We start from the raw sequence: 15,980 nt of genomic DNA on the forward strand, positions 1-15,980 counted from the left end.
ATCCAAAAATTTACCCCTGCTAATTGCAAATCATAATGAAGATCCACTGTTCCATGTATACTTGGACTTAAGGCCTAGCCTGCCCTAGCTTTTCAGTTGAAATTTTATATTCTAGTTGTTTCCTCCATCAGATGAATTGCTAATGAGCTCTGCACCTGAAATGGCTACCCATTCACTTTGTTGTTTGCTGGGCTCCCTAAGGGCAGAGGTTTTTGAAGCTTACTATAATGCTGGACACCTACTAAGCTACATACTGAATCATTTTGCCACTGGGCTCATTGAATTGGTTTCTCAAACCAAGTGAAAAAAGTTGCCGTGATACTTGGAAGTTAAAGCAAAGTGCACATTAGATCTGTGTTGAGATCCTGCGTGGAGCTGTATACATACAGAAGCAAAGGCAGATTAGGGTTTTGAGAATAAACAGGCTTGTCCTGTGTGTATATCAAGGTACGTGGATGAGAAAACAACCATAACAAAACTCAGAACTTTTAGAATTTTTCACCAGTTTGCAAAATTGCTCAAGAATTGCAGTTGCTATGTAGAGGTTCTATTAATGACAATGACTAGTCTAGGATGAGAACTGGCCGTTTGTTTTTCCTTTTCATTAAAGAGATTTTCTTTGGACCCCAGACATGTGGGCCTTACCAATTTGCACCACACACCGTAGTAAACACAACCGTCTTCCAATCAAAAGTGTTCTTCCTGTACTCAAGGGTGGAGTTTTCAAGCAGCTGGCCTGTGATTGGGCAGATTTTCATTCAGTTAGTTTAAGATGTTTTCAGGCATGCTTGGTTTTGAGTAATGCATAGCAGGGCGCCCCCTGTTAAGGTTGAGTAATTGAGGTTGGATGAATGAGTTTTTGAAGTGATTGAAAACACTTTTCAGTTTTAGGCTCCATTAATACCCTCTTTCTAAATACTTTTTGATCCTGAAATCTTTCAAAATGTAGCCCTGCTCCATTTAGTGAACCCTTTTCTGGAAAACAATACCAAAGCCATGTATTTCCTTAAGATGAAATACGAAAAAAGAAAAGTCAGGATCCTGTTGATTGGGAGTTTTGGTTGATAACGGTTTGATAGTGGGCATTTTCATCAAACATGCTGACAGATAACTGCTGAGATTTTTAGACGTAATAGGAAAAAAAAAACCTCTCCCCCCTCCCCCACGCTGTGGAATAGTAGCTTAATTTGTATTTCAAAATAGGCCTGTTTAAAAAGAAAACAGTCTTGCTGCAATATTAGTTTAATGGATTTTTATGCTTTCATTTCAGACTGGTAAGGCTGTCCTCTTTGTGTTCTGAATCATTATTGGTCCATATGAGTTGCAGAGACCTTGGGACCTTCATATATGTAGGTGTGGTAGATAAAACAAACAGACCAAAAAAAAAAAAAAAAACAAACAAACATGGGTTTTCCTTCCTTTTTTTGGTTAAAAAGCAAAACTATTTTGTGAAATGTCAAATAACCAAAAGCATATACAGAAAAAGCCAACAATCTTTCTTTCACAGGCTTCCAGTTGAAAAAGGAGGCTTTGCTTATCTTTCTTAATACTAGTACAAAAAATATAAAAACATTCATCCATATACAAAGAGTTGCCCTTTTTTTTTTTTTTTTTGGCAAATGGTATCACATTGCACAATATCTGCATCCTCTTTCTCCCGGCCTCTTTTTTTAAGTAAGGACTTTTTTTTTTTTTTTTTAAAGTAATTTCTATATCCAATGTGGGGCTCAAACTTAAGACCCCGAGATCAAGAGTTGCAGGCTTTACTGACTGAGACAGCCAGGTACCCCTCTAGTTCCATTTAACGTTATACAATGGGCATCAATACCTATAGATCTTACTCATCCTTTGAAGTGACTACATTATATTTCATAGAATGGATGATGTACCATCATTTGTTCAATCATTCCTCCTTAGGCTGGACATTCAAGTTATTGGAAAAAAAATTTGGCACTACAAATAATGCTGTGGTCAGTAAACTTGTGCATATATCTTGTGTAATCATGGTTTTATTTCTATAGTTTAGACATCCAGAAGTGGGTTAGGAGTTACAGGAGTATATACATCTTTTATTAGGTAATGCCAGGTTGTTTTCCAATAAGATGATAGAATTTCATACTCCCACCAGCAGTGCTGGTTTCCCTTCACCTTTGCCATCATTGGTGTCATCAGTCTTTGTCATTTTTGGCAATCTGATGGATGAAAAATAATACATCATTTTCATGACTCCTAGTCTTTTTCTTTGTCAATTTGCTGTTTATATTTTTTAATGAGTTAACTGCCTATCTTGCTCATTTGAAAATGGTTGTTGTCTTATCACTTTGTATAAGTTCTATGCATTTTCAGTATATGACCCCCTTTACTTCACAAGTGTATTGCATTTATTTTCTCTCCTTTGTCTTTTGACTTTATAAGTTGTTTATAGAGTAAAACAAAATGTTGATATCATCAGATCTCTTGGACTTTTCTTTAATGGCTTCCGGGTTACTTGCTTGGGGATAGCTCCCCCATCTTGAGCCTGTAAAAAGGTTGTTCAGTTTTTCTTTGTTTTTACCTTTAGATCTTTGATCCACCTGAAATATTTTTGTAAATGGCATGTGAGGTAACTTGCCAATTGTGGCAGCACCAATTTTATTCAGTAAACTGCCCTTTTCTTGCTGTTTCTTAGAATTAAATGATGCTTTTAGTAGCATTGATTTGTTTTGAATGTGTATCGTAGCTATCACAGCTATCTAGAACTTGGAAGAGGAGTGAAAGCATATCTGCCTTATTTTTTTTATCCCTTAATCTTGCATCTCTATCTGGTGGAAAGGTACACTGTAAAGTACTCCTTTCCTTTGATTCCAGATAATGTAATAATTGTAGCAGTGTCCAGGCTAGTACCATGATTCTTCTATCTGGGAGTCTTCCAAGAAGAATGAAAGCATATCTGTATCTGCCTTACTTTTTAACGTCCTCCTCCAACCTTTCCTCCTTGTCTCAGGTTAGGTGGACTTTAAAATACCTCTCTAGTTTGTTTCTGGGTAATGTAATGATTATAATCAGGTCCAGGACAGGACCATGTTTCCAGTGCACAATCTCACACAAACCTAAAACTTCAGCCCTAATTGAAATGGGAGTTATGGATTTTAATGATTATCCTTAAGTGTCCTTTTCTTATAATTCCACAAGTTCAATAAAGATCTGCATGATACATGATAAGTTCTTTATTAAAGTAAGTAGAATATGGTTTTGTGGGTCACTGTATGGTGTAGAGAACTTTAAATGAAAGTGAGACTGTACAAATGAATATATAATGTTTAAGTGTGAGCCCTTCTAACTGCACTTTTCAACTTAATACTCTGAGCAGGAGGTCTGTTTTTGAGACATTGAGCCATCTTTAAGTTTTCCCGGCACTTAGATGTTCATTGTTTTAAAAGTTCGTCTTGTGTGGATGTGTGTAATTGTTAACAGTTGTCTCTTACTTTGTGTTTGCATTCTGCTTGTTCATTTTTAAAAATTTATTTATTTATTTATTTTTTTAGAGAAAGAGGGACAGAGGGAGAGAGACAATCTTTTTTTTTTTTTTTTTAAGACTTTATATTTATTCATGAGAGACACAGAGAGAGAGAGAGAGAGAGAGAGAGGCAGAGACACAAGCAGAGGGAGCAGGCTCCACGAAGGGAACCCGACGTGGGACTCGATCCTGGATCTCCAGGATCACACCCTGGGCTGAAGGCGGTGCTAAATGCTGAGCCACCGGGGCTGCCCTCTCTTTTTTTTTTTTTTTTTTTTTTAGGTTTGTCTTATATGTGTATAATTGTTAAATTGTTAATTGTCTCTTACTTTGTGTTTGCATTATTTTAGAGCTGTGCAGTATATCCACCAGTGATCACATACTCTGGTCATTTTGTCCATCCAGCATCCTCTTCCTTTACAACACAATCAGATCTTTCCTTTTAATTACCTATTTGTTTCTAAGAATTGCTTCACTAATTCCCCACCTGCCGTGGGCTCATTGCCTCCTTCAGTGCTCACTTGTGCAGTTCTTATTTCCAACTTGTTATGGTTGATTCAGTTCTCCACTTTGCTTCCCCTAAGTGGTGGGTAAGTAATGTGGCCTTTTCTGTTGTTAGTGATTTTCTCAACAGCTGGAGTTGATTCCTGTAGGCTTTGCTTCCACAAGGCCTGGGGGACATAACACCTGTTGCTGCTTCTCAGTTTTCCACTGCCTTTGACAGGTTGGTGGTTTTTAAGCCCTCCCTACACCACTAACCCAACTGCCAGAATGTCTTTTACCCTTGTACTGTAGATGGGTAAGACTTGCCTGATGGTTCAGTAGTGACTCATATAGTATGACCTCTCTCTGTTTAGGAAGGGCAAAAACTCCATTTTTGTGTGTGTGTACAGGGGTAATCAGGCTCTAGGGAACTGATTCTCACCAGACTCTCTGGAGACTGATTTGTAAATCTGCATATAAGGTTATTAATTTACAATGGGAGATATACCTATCCAGAGATATGCACAGAGCCCCCTCCTGGTGTACTCTAGAGACCAAATTACAGGTAAGAAGGATCCTTGGTGTGCAAAGAATTGTATGAGGGAAATTGAGTGTTACCAAAAGGATATTTATAGCAGACAACCCTGATTCAGTGATCTTCCACTTACTTAATACTTTCTGGCTTTTCCCTTTGCTCTTAATGTTCACCATCAAAGTCCTATGAGGAGTTGAGAAAGCCTGTCCATTCTAGGTTCTACCACCTATAAAGCCCAGCGTGTTTTTATTTTTTTCTTTGCTCCTTTAGTACTTTGTTATATACCTCTTTTGGAATATTAATCAGAGTTTTTTTTCTTATAGATATATAACAAGATATATACCTTATTGCCCCTACTAAATTGTAAGTTCCATCAAGAACAGAACATGCATTTTTCTGTTACTATTTTAAGAGGCTTTCTCTATTATATCTTAAAAAGAATATTTAGAAGCCGATTCTAGATGTTAACTTTCACATTTGATTTATTATGGAATTTCTACTCTGGCCTCCTGTTAATAAGGTGTTTATAATCTTTAAATTTTTTGTTACATATTTCTGTTGATAGGGACTCAGTACTAATTTTTTTGTCTTGAGATTATTGGAATCTTACTTGAGACTCCAAGGTCCAATGTCCACTGGTTTTTGTGACTTATACCTAGCTTGTTAGATTAGAAGCATTAGATGTTTTATTTTTGTGATTCTCAGGTAATGCATGCCTGTGATACAAAATGAAGAAAATATTTTGATAATTTAAAATGTAGCCCCTGTAACCAATTAGAAACTGCTGTTTATATTTTGATACATATTCATCTAATCTCTTTTTTAGGATTGTTAGAAGTCGAATTCATACTGTATTTTCAATTTTGTGTTTTGCTCTTTCACTTAATGTGGCAATTTTCCTGTGTTACTGAAAACTCTTGTATATGGGTGATTTTAATTTTCCTGGTGCTTTTATTTTCTATAGGTAACATGTATTGCTCCCACAACTGAAAGGAAAACAATAAAATGCTAAGAAAAATCTTATTTTTATTGGCTGGAGAATTTATTTAACTATTCCTCTTTCATTGAATATTGAAATTGTTTCAGAGGCTCTATCAATAATGCTGTGATGAGCATTTTTGTGAATAAAGCTTATACTATATTTAGGGTTATTTCCTAGGATTATTGCCAGGAGTGTTATGGAGACACAGAGCGTACATGTATTTAAGATTCTTAGTAGATAACATTTTTTTCTTTTTTGAAAATCATACCAATTTATAATCAGACCAGTAGAGTGAGTTTCCTAAGAAATGCATGTTTATCAGGATCCCAAAGTCTGCTAGGCCTTTTATGCTTTTATTTCATTTAATCTTCAGACAATCCTTTGAGGTACTTATTGTCCCTATTTATAGGCAAAGGAAGTGAGGCTCAAAGAGGCTAAAGTGACTTGCCCTGGGCTACACAGCTAAGAAAGGAGCAAGATGGGATGCAAATCCAGATCTTTGTGATTCCACAGCCCCTAAAAGCACTATATATGTATATGCTTGAGTTTTTATTCGGGTTATCTCTATGATACTCAAGTACTTAACATTTAATTTATTGTGGATATTAGAAGGGGGATGGGGAATGAGGTTAAGTTAGAAAGCTATCTCTTAATCAAAGGAATCCTATAGGGGCACCTGGGTGGCTCAGTGGTTGAGCCTCTACCTTCAGGTCAGGTCCTAGTCCAGGGTCGTTTCTCCCCTCCCCCCCCCCCCCCAGCAAGGAGCCTCCTTCTCTCTCGACCTAGGTCTCTGCCTCTCTCTGTATGTCTCTCATGAATAAATAAATAAACAACTAAAAAAAATTTTTAAAGGAACCATATAGAGAAAATTATTTTTTGTTTGAAAATTGCCATCTTCTAAACATGCATCATTCCCCATCTTAGCTGTCAAGATAGCCCACAATTTGAAATCATTTGTAAAATCATTTGAATCAGAGTTTATATTTTGTTTAGAATTGTTAAAAAAAATTCAACTGGCAAATTTTATGGATCTTAATGGCTTTGTTCAACAGTATCTGACTCAGGCAGCATCCCTTGTGGCTGATAGAAAGGAACTCCAGAGAGCTGTGCAAAATGAAAGACTTAAGGCCGAAGGAGGTGGAACAAGGAAGTTATTTTAGCAAAGAGCTGATTGTTTCAGACAAGGTTACTTTTCTTGGGGGACACCAGGGGTCTACCAGGCAGATTACCTCACTAGTACTGACCAGGTAATTCCAGATTTACTGCTTTAAGATTCCATTCCTGGGAGGGGTTTTGTTGTGGTTTGAGGACTTGGGTTTAGCACGAGTGACTATTTTGGACCTGTTGTCCTTTTTGAACAGAATGTAGGTAGGAAAATTGGAAGAGAAAATTTAGGACCTTGGGAGTTGAGTTAGTTTTCCATTTCCCTTACTCTCAATCATCACCATATCCAGTTATTTTTATCTCTGTAGTTTCTCAAATACCCTTTTCCATTCCTACAGTCTTATGGGGTTAATCCTTTTTCATCTCTTTCCTGAGTTATCATGGCTTTGTTTAATCTTCCACCCTGTTCCCAAAGTTAATTCTTTCCCTTTTAAAAAGTTTTAATTATTTGAGCATTATATGAGTACATTTTTTTTTAGAGAGGAACATTTACTGATTAAGGCTAAAATACTATTACTACCCCTTTTATTCCCTCACCACCACCACCCCTAAAATCTGCAACCAGCTTTTTTTTTTTTCTTTTTAAGATATTTATTTGAGAGGGAAGGAGAGAGAAAAAGAACAAGTTTGGGGGGAGGGGCAGGGACAAACAGACTCCCTGCCCACGCTGAGCTCTATCCCAGGAACCCTAGACTACCACCCTGCTGAAGTCAGACACTAAACCAACTGAGCCACCCAGTCACCGCTGCAACCAGTTTTTTTGTATATAATATATCCTGGAAGTCTTTCCTTGTTAGTCTTTTAGATGTATCTCATTTTTTAAAAAAAACTTATCAATACTGCTTAAATAGTATGAGTAAAGTGTGTTTGGCCATTCATCTAATTATTAAATACTTTGTAATTCTATTTTGATTTTCTGTTTTAAACTGAGCATTGAGAAGTTTTTTCCCTGTGTGGCATTGTCTTTATAAAACATTTTACCATGTCTTGAAAAACTATCAGTGGCTCCCCTAAGGCCTATATCAGGGAACATAAACCCACATATATCCAGGCTTATGAAAATAAAATAAGCTAGGTGATAGACCAAAGGGTATAGTGGCGATTGGCAACTGGATAGGGCAGACACTGCCTAAAGATGTTTGATGCACGTTAAAAACATACCAACAACAACAACAAAAAACCACTCTGCTGGCCAAACAAGACACTTTGCCACCAGATTTCAGTGTATCATACATTAACATGCCAATCAGAGCCCTTACAGCTTGCTTACTGACAGCTGTGGATGCAGCCTGAAGCACTCTGCTTTTATGTTTCTTTTTCTTCATACCTGCTGGAAAGTCTTCTCTCTATTCTCTGCCAGAATGGTTGTCCTTTAAGACCTAACTTGGGTACCACCACCTCTTCTGTGAAATTGTTCTAGTTTCTCAAGGCAGATGCCTTTTCTGACCTAATATAGCATGTTCAGATCTTTGTTACTGCCCTTATTACATAGCTTTGTAATCATTTCTATACCTCTCTGTTGACTCACCTGGGGTGTGAGTCCTTCCTGTCAATTGCTGGCTTTATTCACCTTGATATTCTTGGCCCCAGTAAATGCTATATGTTAACATAAGAGGTGTTCTATTTTTGTTGAGAGTGAATAAATTAATAATTTTATTAATTGTAGTAAGCATGGCTTTAGGGGGAACCAGAATCCAAACTGATTACACAATAAACATGAAAGCTTATTTGACTCAGGTTACTACTATCAGATGTTATCAAACTTAGGAGAAATTAATTGATTTTATCAAATAATTTATTTGATTTTAGTGTCACTAAAATATATCACATACTTAAAAGGAATTTTGAAATAGAAAGCAAGAGTGTTACCACTAACTCTTTGACTAATAAAATATTTTATACCTAGTCCTTTGATTTTTGCTGTAGCTTGTATAGTTCTATTTGCTACCTCTATTCTAATAGAATTTTTTTTTAAGATTTTATTTATTAGAGAGAGAGCACGAGCAGGGGGTATAGGGAAAGGGAGAGGAAGGAGAAGCAGACTCCCATGCTGAGTAAGGAGTCTGGTGCAGGGCTCCATCCCAGGATGCTAGAATCATGACCTGAGCCCAAGGCAGACACTTAACCAACTGAGTCACCCATGTGCCTAATTTTTAAAACACTTTTTAAATAACTCAAACTGTTTTAGTCTTACTCTGTTCAGATGATCAACCTGCCCTGGTCATCTCTGACTCAACCCAACCATAATCATTGATTTTTGTTAGTTTATATCCTTTCCTCCTGTTTTCTGGCCTGGCCACTACCATTTTAAAAGTTTGTGTTCTAGGTACTTTGATGTGAAATGATTCTTTACCTCATATGTTCTAACTTTTTCCATTACTTTAGCTAGGAAGTAAAGCATAGCGCTAGGGCCAGAAATAAGCCTCACTTATCCAAAAACATTTTTACATTTTTTTTTTTAAACTTTTATTTATTTATGATAGGCACACAGTGAGAGAGAGAGAGGCAGAGACACAGGCAGAGGGAGAAGCAGGCTCCATGCACCGGGAGCCCGACGTGGGATTCGATCCCAGGTCTCCAGGACCGCGCCCTGGGCCAAAGGCAGGCGCCAAACCGCTGCGCCACCCAGGGATCCCAACATTTTTACATATATCCACATTCCATATTGCTCTTTATTTTACTTCTAAAGACTTACTTGTTTTGGGGAGAGAGAGACCGCGTGTGGTGGGGAGGGGCAGAGAGAGAGAGAGAATTCAGAGCTGACTCTGCATTGACTGCGGAGCTCCATCTCACTACCTGGGGCTCAGTCTCAGGACTCTGAAATCAGGACCTGAGCTAAAACCAAAAATCAGCCACTTAACCGACTGAGCCACCCAGGCACCCCTCCATGTTGCTCTTAAAACAAATCATATTGTTAGCTTTTAGGTATAACAATCCCAGAATATATAGCACTGTTGTCAAAGTAAACACTTTAGTCCATATGTGTCCTTTGCCCAGGTGAGTTGAGAGACAGTTTCCCCTAAATTAAGTGAAATGTGGCTTTCTTAATTGAATTTTTCCCTGATGTGTTTAGATAAGTGATGCTAGGATTCCTGAATATGAACTTTTTGAATGTTGAAGTTCTTTTGTACAAAGAGTAAAAATTGTTACAGTTGTAGTAGTGACTCCTTTTAGTGTTGTTCTCTTATTTGTGTGTTGCTATAACTTAGAATTTTGTGACTCATGGGCCAATTTTTAATGTGGTTGGTGGACTAGAACCGCAGCATGGTACCTGGTTGTCAGTAGCCATGGAGCCTCAACCTCTGGTTTTCTTTTTCTTTTTTTTTTTTTTTAAAGGGGACAATTTCTTTTTTTTTTTTTTTTTAATTTTTATTTATTTATGATAGTCCTACAGAGAGAGAGAGAGAGAGAGGCAGAGACATAGGCAGAGGGAGAAGCAGGCTCCATGCACCGGGAGCCCGACATGGGATTCGATCCCAGGTCTCCAGGATCACACCCTGGGCCAAAGGCAGGCGCCAAACCGCTGCGCCACCCAGGGATCCCTGGTTTTCTGAGTGATGCCCAGTACAGGAGTGTGTCCCTCAGCCAGGGCATTTAATGCTTTATGCTTCTTTTCTTTTTTTTTTTTTTCTTTATGCTTCTTTTCAATACCGAGCAAGGTCTTGCGTGTTTTTTAGTCACCTCCTCCTCCTGACACCAGTTATGTAATGGTACCACTCAGGTTCAAAACCCAAGCCATTTTTGCGTTTTCCTTTACCCTTCTATCCAGCCAGTTATCAAGCTTGGTGTTAGAATTCATGGATTCTCACAAGCACGAGTCATTTTTTTCCTAGTCTCACTGCTCCCACTCTAGGTCATGGAAGAATCCCTGTTATTTTCCTCCAACTCAGTCCATTTATATCCACTGGTAGGTAGCTGAATTTCCGTAAAACCAACTGAGCTGTTCATATCCTGACCTCGGTTAGAAACCTTTCAATGGCACTTGTAGGCACGCACGCACGTGCACACACACTCAAGTGCACACACGCTCACCTCGCCCAGTGGCAGCTGGATGAAGCCCCAGTTTTTTATCCCAGTATTCAGGTCTACATTGACTCCTAGTTGTTGTTGTTTTTTTTTACTGTCATCTCCCACTCCTTCCCCCGCAGTCTGCTTGTATAGCTCCTGGCCATCTTAGAACTTGATTGAGACCTTTTTTTGGCCTCAGCCCATGTAATTCCCTCTTCACTCCTGAATGATCTCTCCTGCCTCTGAACATTCCCCCATACTTTATTTTATGGCATAATATTGCCTGAGTAGTGCTTTGCAATGACCAAAGTACTTTTGAATCCATTACTTTATTTAAATTTCATAACCCGTGTATGAGTAAAGTAAGAGATAGATGTGTCTTATCACAATGGAGGAAGCCAATGCTTGAGGAGGGAAGAGTGATTTATCGGGTTTTGCAGTTCATAGAATACAGCTAATACTCAAATCCAAGCCTCCTGGAACATAAGCTCCAACCTCTGTTTATTATGCTGCTACTACCCTTCTTGGTGCTGAGTCAGCATGTGAGTGTAAGTGTGATTCCCATTTGTCTGCAAGTTATTTGAAGTTGTGTTTTAATCCCTTGGAACATATATGTATATATGAGTGAGGCCATTCATATGTTAAATACCTTGCCAGTTCAGTGTTTTCTTTCTCTGTAAAAATCGTGCTTCCGATTTCTGAGACTTGTTTCCCGTGTGTGTGTGTGTGTGTGTGTGTGTGTGTGTGTTTAAGTAGAAGTGAAGCCTACTTGTTATAATAATAAAACTAGTGCTTTATATAACGAATTTAATTCCTGGGATAACGTTTCAGCAATGCACTCTACATCCACAAGTATATATTGCCTGCGAAGAGATTAAGCCTAATGGTAGGCTATTGAGAAGTAATTTCACACTTTTCAAGTATAACTATCCTGAAATTTCATATAATTGTACCTAAAATTTTGTATGTTGACTGGATGAGAACATGTATACCAACAAAAGCTGATATGAATTCAGTAACATTTTTAAAGGATTTAAATTTTATTCATTATATCACCAGCATATTTAAAAAATAATAGTACAAAAAATAATAGGACATACATGTACAACACATGTAGTATTCACTCTATAGGAAATGCTTAGTGCTCCTCCTACTTAAAATCTTGGTAACTTCATGGTTCCTTTCCAGTTGAGGGTCGTTGCTATAGGGATTCTGGCTTTGTCCTGCATCACTCATTGTTGCTTTAGGAAACTTCTTGTGAGAAATTCTCTACAGTGCCGAGGGATTGGAAAAGCATGGCTTCCCTGAGTGATTGCTTTGTTTTCCTTTTATTTTTTTGTTCAAATATTTTATTTATTTATTTGACAGAGAGCACAAGCAGGGGGAGCAGCAGAGGGAGAGGGAGAAGCAGACTCCTTGCTGGGCAGTCTTAAGTGGAGACCGACGTGGGACTCCATCTCAGGACCTAGGGTCGTGACCTGAGCCGAAGGCAGACACTTAACCAAGTGACCGCCCAGGCACCATGCTTTATTTTCCTTTTAGACAGTGGGAGGGGCGACTGGTTGGCTCAGCGGGTGGAGCATGTGACTCTTGATCTCTAGGTTGTGAGTTTGAGTCCCAAGTTGGGGGTAGAGTTTAATTAAAAAAACAAACAAAAAAAAAAGATGTAGGTCAGCCCCGATGGCCCAGCAGTTTTATGCTGCCTTCGGCCCATGTGCTCCTAGAGACCTGAGATCGGGTCCCACTGTCCGGCTCCCTGTGTGGGGCCTGCTTCTCCCTCTGCCTGTGTCTCTGCCTCTCTCTCTCTCTCTCTCTCTCTCTCTCTGTCATGAATGAATAAATAAAATATTTTTTTTTAAAAAAAGATGTAGACTGTGGGACTTATGCAGGTGACCTCCCATTTTCAAATTGGCCTTTAGGAAGCTGAGAGCCAGAAACATGGCTCAGTTGTATAGCTGTGTAGATACTTAGGGCCAGCTTACTTTTCAGTTTTATACCTCAGTAGTGACTTCCTGTTGTAGTTTGCTTGGTTTTGATTCTTTGAATTTATATTTTATCATTTTATTGCATGAAATGTTTCTCAAAAGCCAACTAAAATTCAATGAACATGAATAAACACTCTAGCCCTTCTATGACCAGCTATATTTTAGGTCCTGGGTATATCTATTCTAAGTACTAATAACCTATTTGTTTATGTCTTGCTCTTTATGCTACATGTGAAACATGTTCAGAAGTCACAATGTATATGGAGAAGCCAAACCTAAACATTGTATTTAATAGAAAAAATGTAATTTAATTTAATATGAATCACTTCCAAAAACTTCTTACATTGTCTGCTTTAACCATATCTCAAGTGAATGTCTCTTGTTGGAGAAAGCAAAGCCTTGATGATGATAGCATTATGCCTCCTAACATGTATGAGATCACTCCTGGCAGGAGTCATTTTAAAAATCCACAGGCTGGACTGGGAGGACAGCTTCCTCCCCCCCCCCCACCCCCCCCCCCGCCCCAGTGTTTATCCTTTTGAATTTTGTACCACATGCATATATCACCTATTCAAAAAAAATTTTCAGAGAAGTTCACATTTTCAGTAGAAGTGTAAAAGATTCCTCTCCATCCTATTAGACTATGAGCTCCTTGAGACCAGGAAATGTACTAGATTTCTCTTGGTATTTCTGAACGTAGTCCAGTGCTTTATACATAGTAAGCCCCCAGCTGGTGTGTGTAGATGTAAATTAGAAACCTAGAGTTACAAATTTCAATAGGATCATGGCTAAAAATTGCTAACTGTAGATGTGCCCCCTTAACTCTGCTAATCCTTTTCACAGTGAAGCTGAGCTCAGCTTCCTTGCTCTGAAGTAACATTGATTTTTATTGAAATTCATTAAAAGAACTTAAAAATAAGTTGTTAGAATTTTTCCTAGTCACAATTTATGTTTGTTAAATTATTACACTGTGGGCTTTTTCCAGATGTGACCTCCAAACTCCTTTTTATCTCTTTTTGCAGATCTTTGTAGAATTTGATGGCTGTAACTGGAAGCAACACTCCTGGGTTAAAGTTCATGCTGAAGAAGTTATTGTGCTGCTACTGGAAGGGTCTCTGGTATGGGCACCGCGGAAGGACCCAGTCCTTGTCCAGGGCACTCGAGTCTCAATCGCACAGTGGCCAGCCCTGGTGAGTGGCTTATTGGCTAGGAACATATTTGGGTTTTGCTCCTATGCTATAACTGTAACTATGGTGTTTATCCAAAGCTGAACTCTTTAGAATTCCCACAACTCCATGCTTGTCCCTAACATTTTTTTATTCTGAGGTTACTAAAGCAAAAGTTTGGAGATCTTTTCTCCTTTGTTCTAAAACTTTATTTTATTGAAGTATAGTTAACATACAATGTTTATATTAGTTTTAGGTGTACAATACAGTGATTCAACAATTCTATACATTATTCAATGCTCATTGTGATAAATATACTCTTAATTCTCTTTATTTCATTCCTGCCCCCACCTGTCTCCCCTCTGTTCTCTGTATTAAAGAGTCTAGTTTTTTCTTTCTTTTTTCGTTGTTCATTTTGTTTCTTAAATTCTACATATGTGTGAAATTATATGGTATTTGTTTCTCTTTGTCTGACTTCAATTAGCATTATACCCACTGAGTCCATTCATGCTATTCCAAATGGCAAGATCTTATTCTTTTTTTATGGATGAGTAATATTCCATTTTGTTTGTGTGTCTCTGTGTATATGTGTTCTTTATCCATTTATCTGTCGATAGACACTTAGATTGCTACTGTATCTTGCCTATTGTAAATAACACTGCAAGAAACATTAGAATATATGTATCTTTTCAAATTAGTGTTTATGTTTTCTTTGGGTAAATACCTAGTAGTGGAATTCTTGGATTATTTGGTATTGTATTTTTAATTTTTTGAGAATCTTCCATACTGTTTCCACAGTGGCTACACCAATTTATGTTCCCACTAACAAGTCAGGAGAGTGCCTTTTTCTCCACATCCTCACCAACACTTGTCATTTTTGGTCCTTTCGATCCTATCCTTCTGACTGGTGTGAAGTGGTATCTCATTGTGATTTTGACCTGCATTTCCCTAATGAGGAGTGATGTTGAGCATCTTCTCATGTGTCTGTTGACCATCTGCAAGTCTTCTTTGGAAAAATGTCTGTTCAGGTTTTCTGCCCCTGTTTAATTTGGGCTTTCTTTTTTTTTTTCTTTTTTTTTTTTTTTTTGGTGTTATGTAATTTGAATATTACCCCTTACTGTATATATCATCTCCCATAGTTGCCATGTCATTTTGTTGATGATTTCCTTTGCTCTGCAAAGATTTTTTATTTTGATGTAGTCCTGATAGTTTATTTTTGCTTTTGATTTCCCTTCCCTGAGGAGACCTATCAAAAAAAAAATGTTTCTAGGGACACTTGGGTGGCCCATCGGTTGAGTGTCTGCCTTTGGCTCAGGGTATGATCCTGGAACCCCCGGATTGAGTCCTGCATCAGGCTTCTTGCAGGAAACCTGCTTCTCCCTTCTGCCTGTGTCTCTGCTTCTCTCTGTGTGTCTTTCATGAATAAATGAATAAAATTTCTAAAAAAAAAAAAGGAAAGAGAAAAATGTTTCTGTGGCCGATGTCCACAAAATTATTGCATGTTTTCTGTTTCTTTCTTTCTTTTTTTTTTTTTTTTTGGTTTCAGGTCTTAACATTTAGGTGTTTAGTCCATTTTGAGTTTATTTTTGTATTGATATGAGAGAGATGTCCAGTTTTATTATTTTGCACATAGTTTTCCCAATATTATTTGTTGGAGAGACTGTCTTTTCCTCATTATATAGTCTTGTATCCTTTGTCAGAGATTAATTCACCATAAATATAAGCTATAAGCATGAGTTTACTTCTGGGCTCTTGATTCTGTTCAGTTGATCTTTGTGTCTACTTTTGTGCCCATTGTGAAACTTTTTATATTTTAGATAACATTTGATACTTCTGATACTTATGTTTCTAAAGAATTTTTTCACCTTTAGTGTGTTCTCATAGTAAGGTTATGAAACAATTTAATCCCTAACATCATTTCTTTCCCTAAGAACTGTTTATTTTTTCCCAGTTAGGTAGAATTGACATACAACATTGCACAAGTTTGTGAACAACATAATAATTTGATATACATATATATTGTAAAATCATTGCTACGGTAAGATTAGTTAATATATCCGCTGGTTCACATAGTTGATATTCTCTATATGTGTGGTCAAAACTTTTAAGATTTACTTTCTGAGCAACTCTCAAGTATATGTTATTATTAACTTTAGTCACC

At 37.7% G+C, this 15,980-nt stretch overlaps 1 protein-coding gene across 4 annotated transcripts in view; it reads left to right on the top strand.

Moving 5' to 3' along the window:
* The window catches only part of KDM3B (lysine demethylase 3B), a 76,535-nt gene that overhangs the window by 7,424 nt on the left and 53,131 nt on the right, over positions 1-15,980 (top strand). For all 4 annotated transcript variants that reach the window (XM_035696626.2, XM_049091830.1, XM_049091829.1 and 1 more), the window contains exon 2: positions 13,676-13,843. In XM_035696626.2, the coding sequence (XP_035552519.1) occupies positions 13,676-13,843 (168 nt within the window). The remainder of the gene's footprint in view (positions 1-13,675; positions 13,844-15,980) is intronic.

Source organism: Canis lupus, chromosome 11 (genome assembly GCF_003254725.2).
Source record: "Canis lupus dingo isolate Sandy chromosome 11, ASM325472v2, whole genome shotgun sequence".
In the NCBI taxonomy this organism is placed as follows: domain Eukaryota; kingdom Metazoa; phylum Chordata; class Mammalia; order Carnivora; family Canidae; genus Canis; species Canis lupus.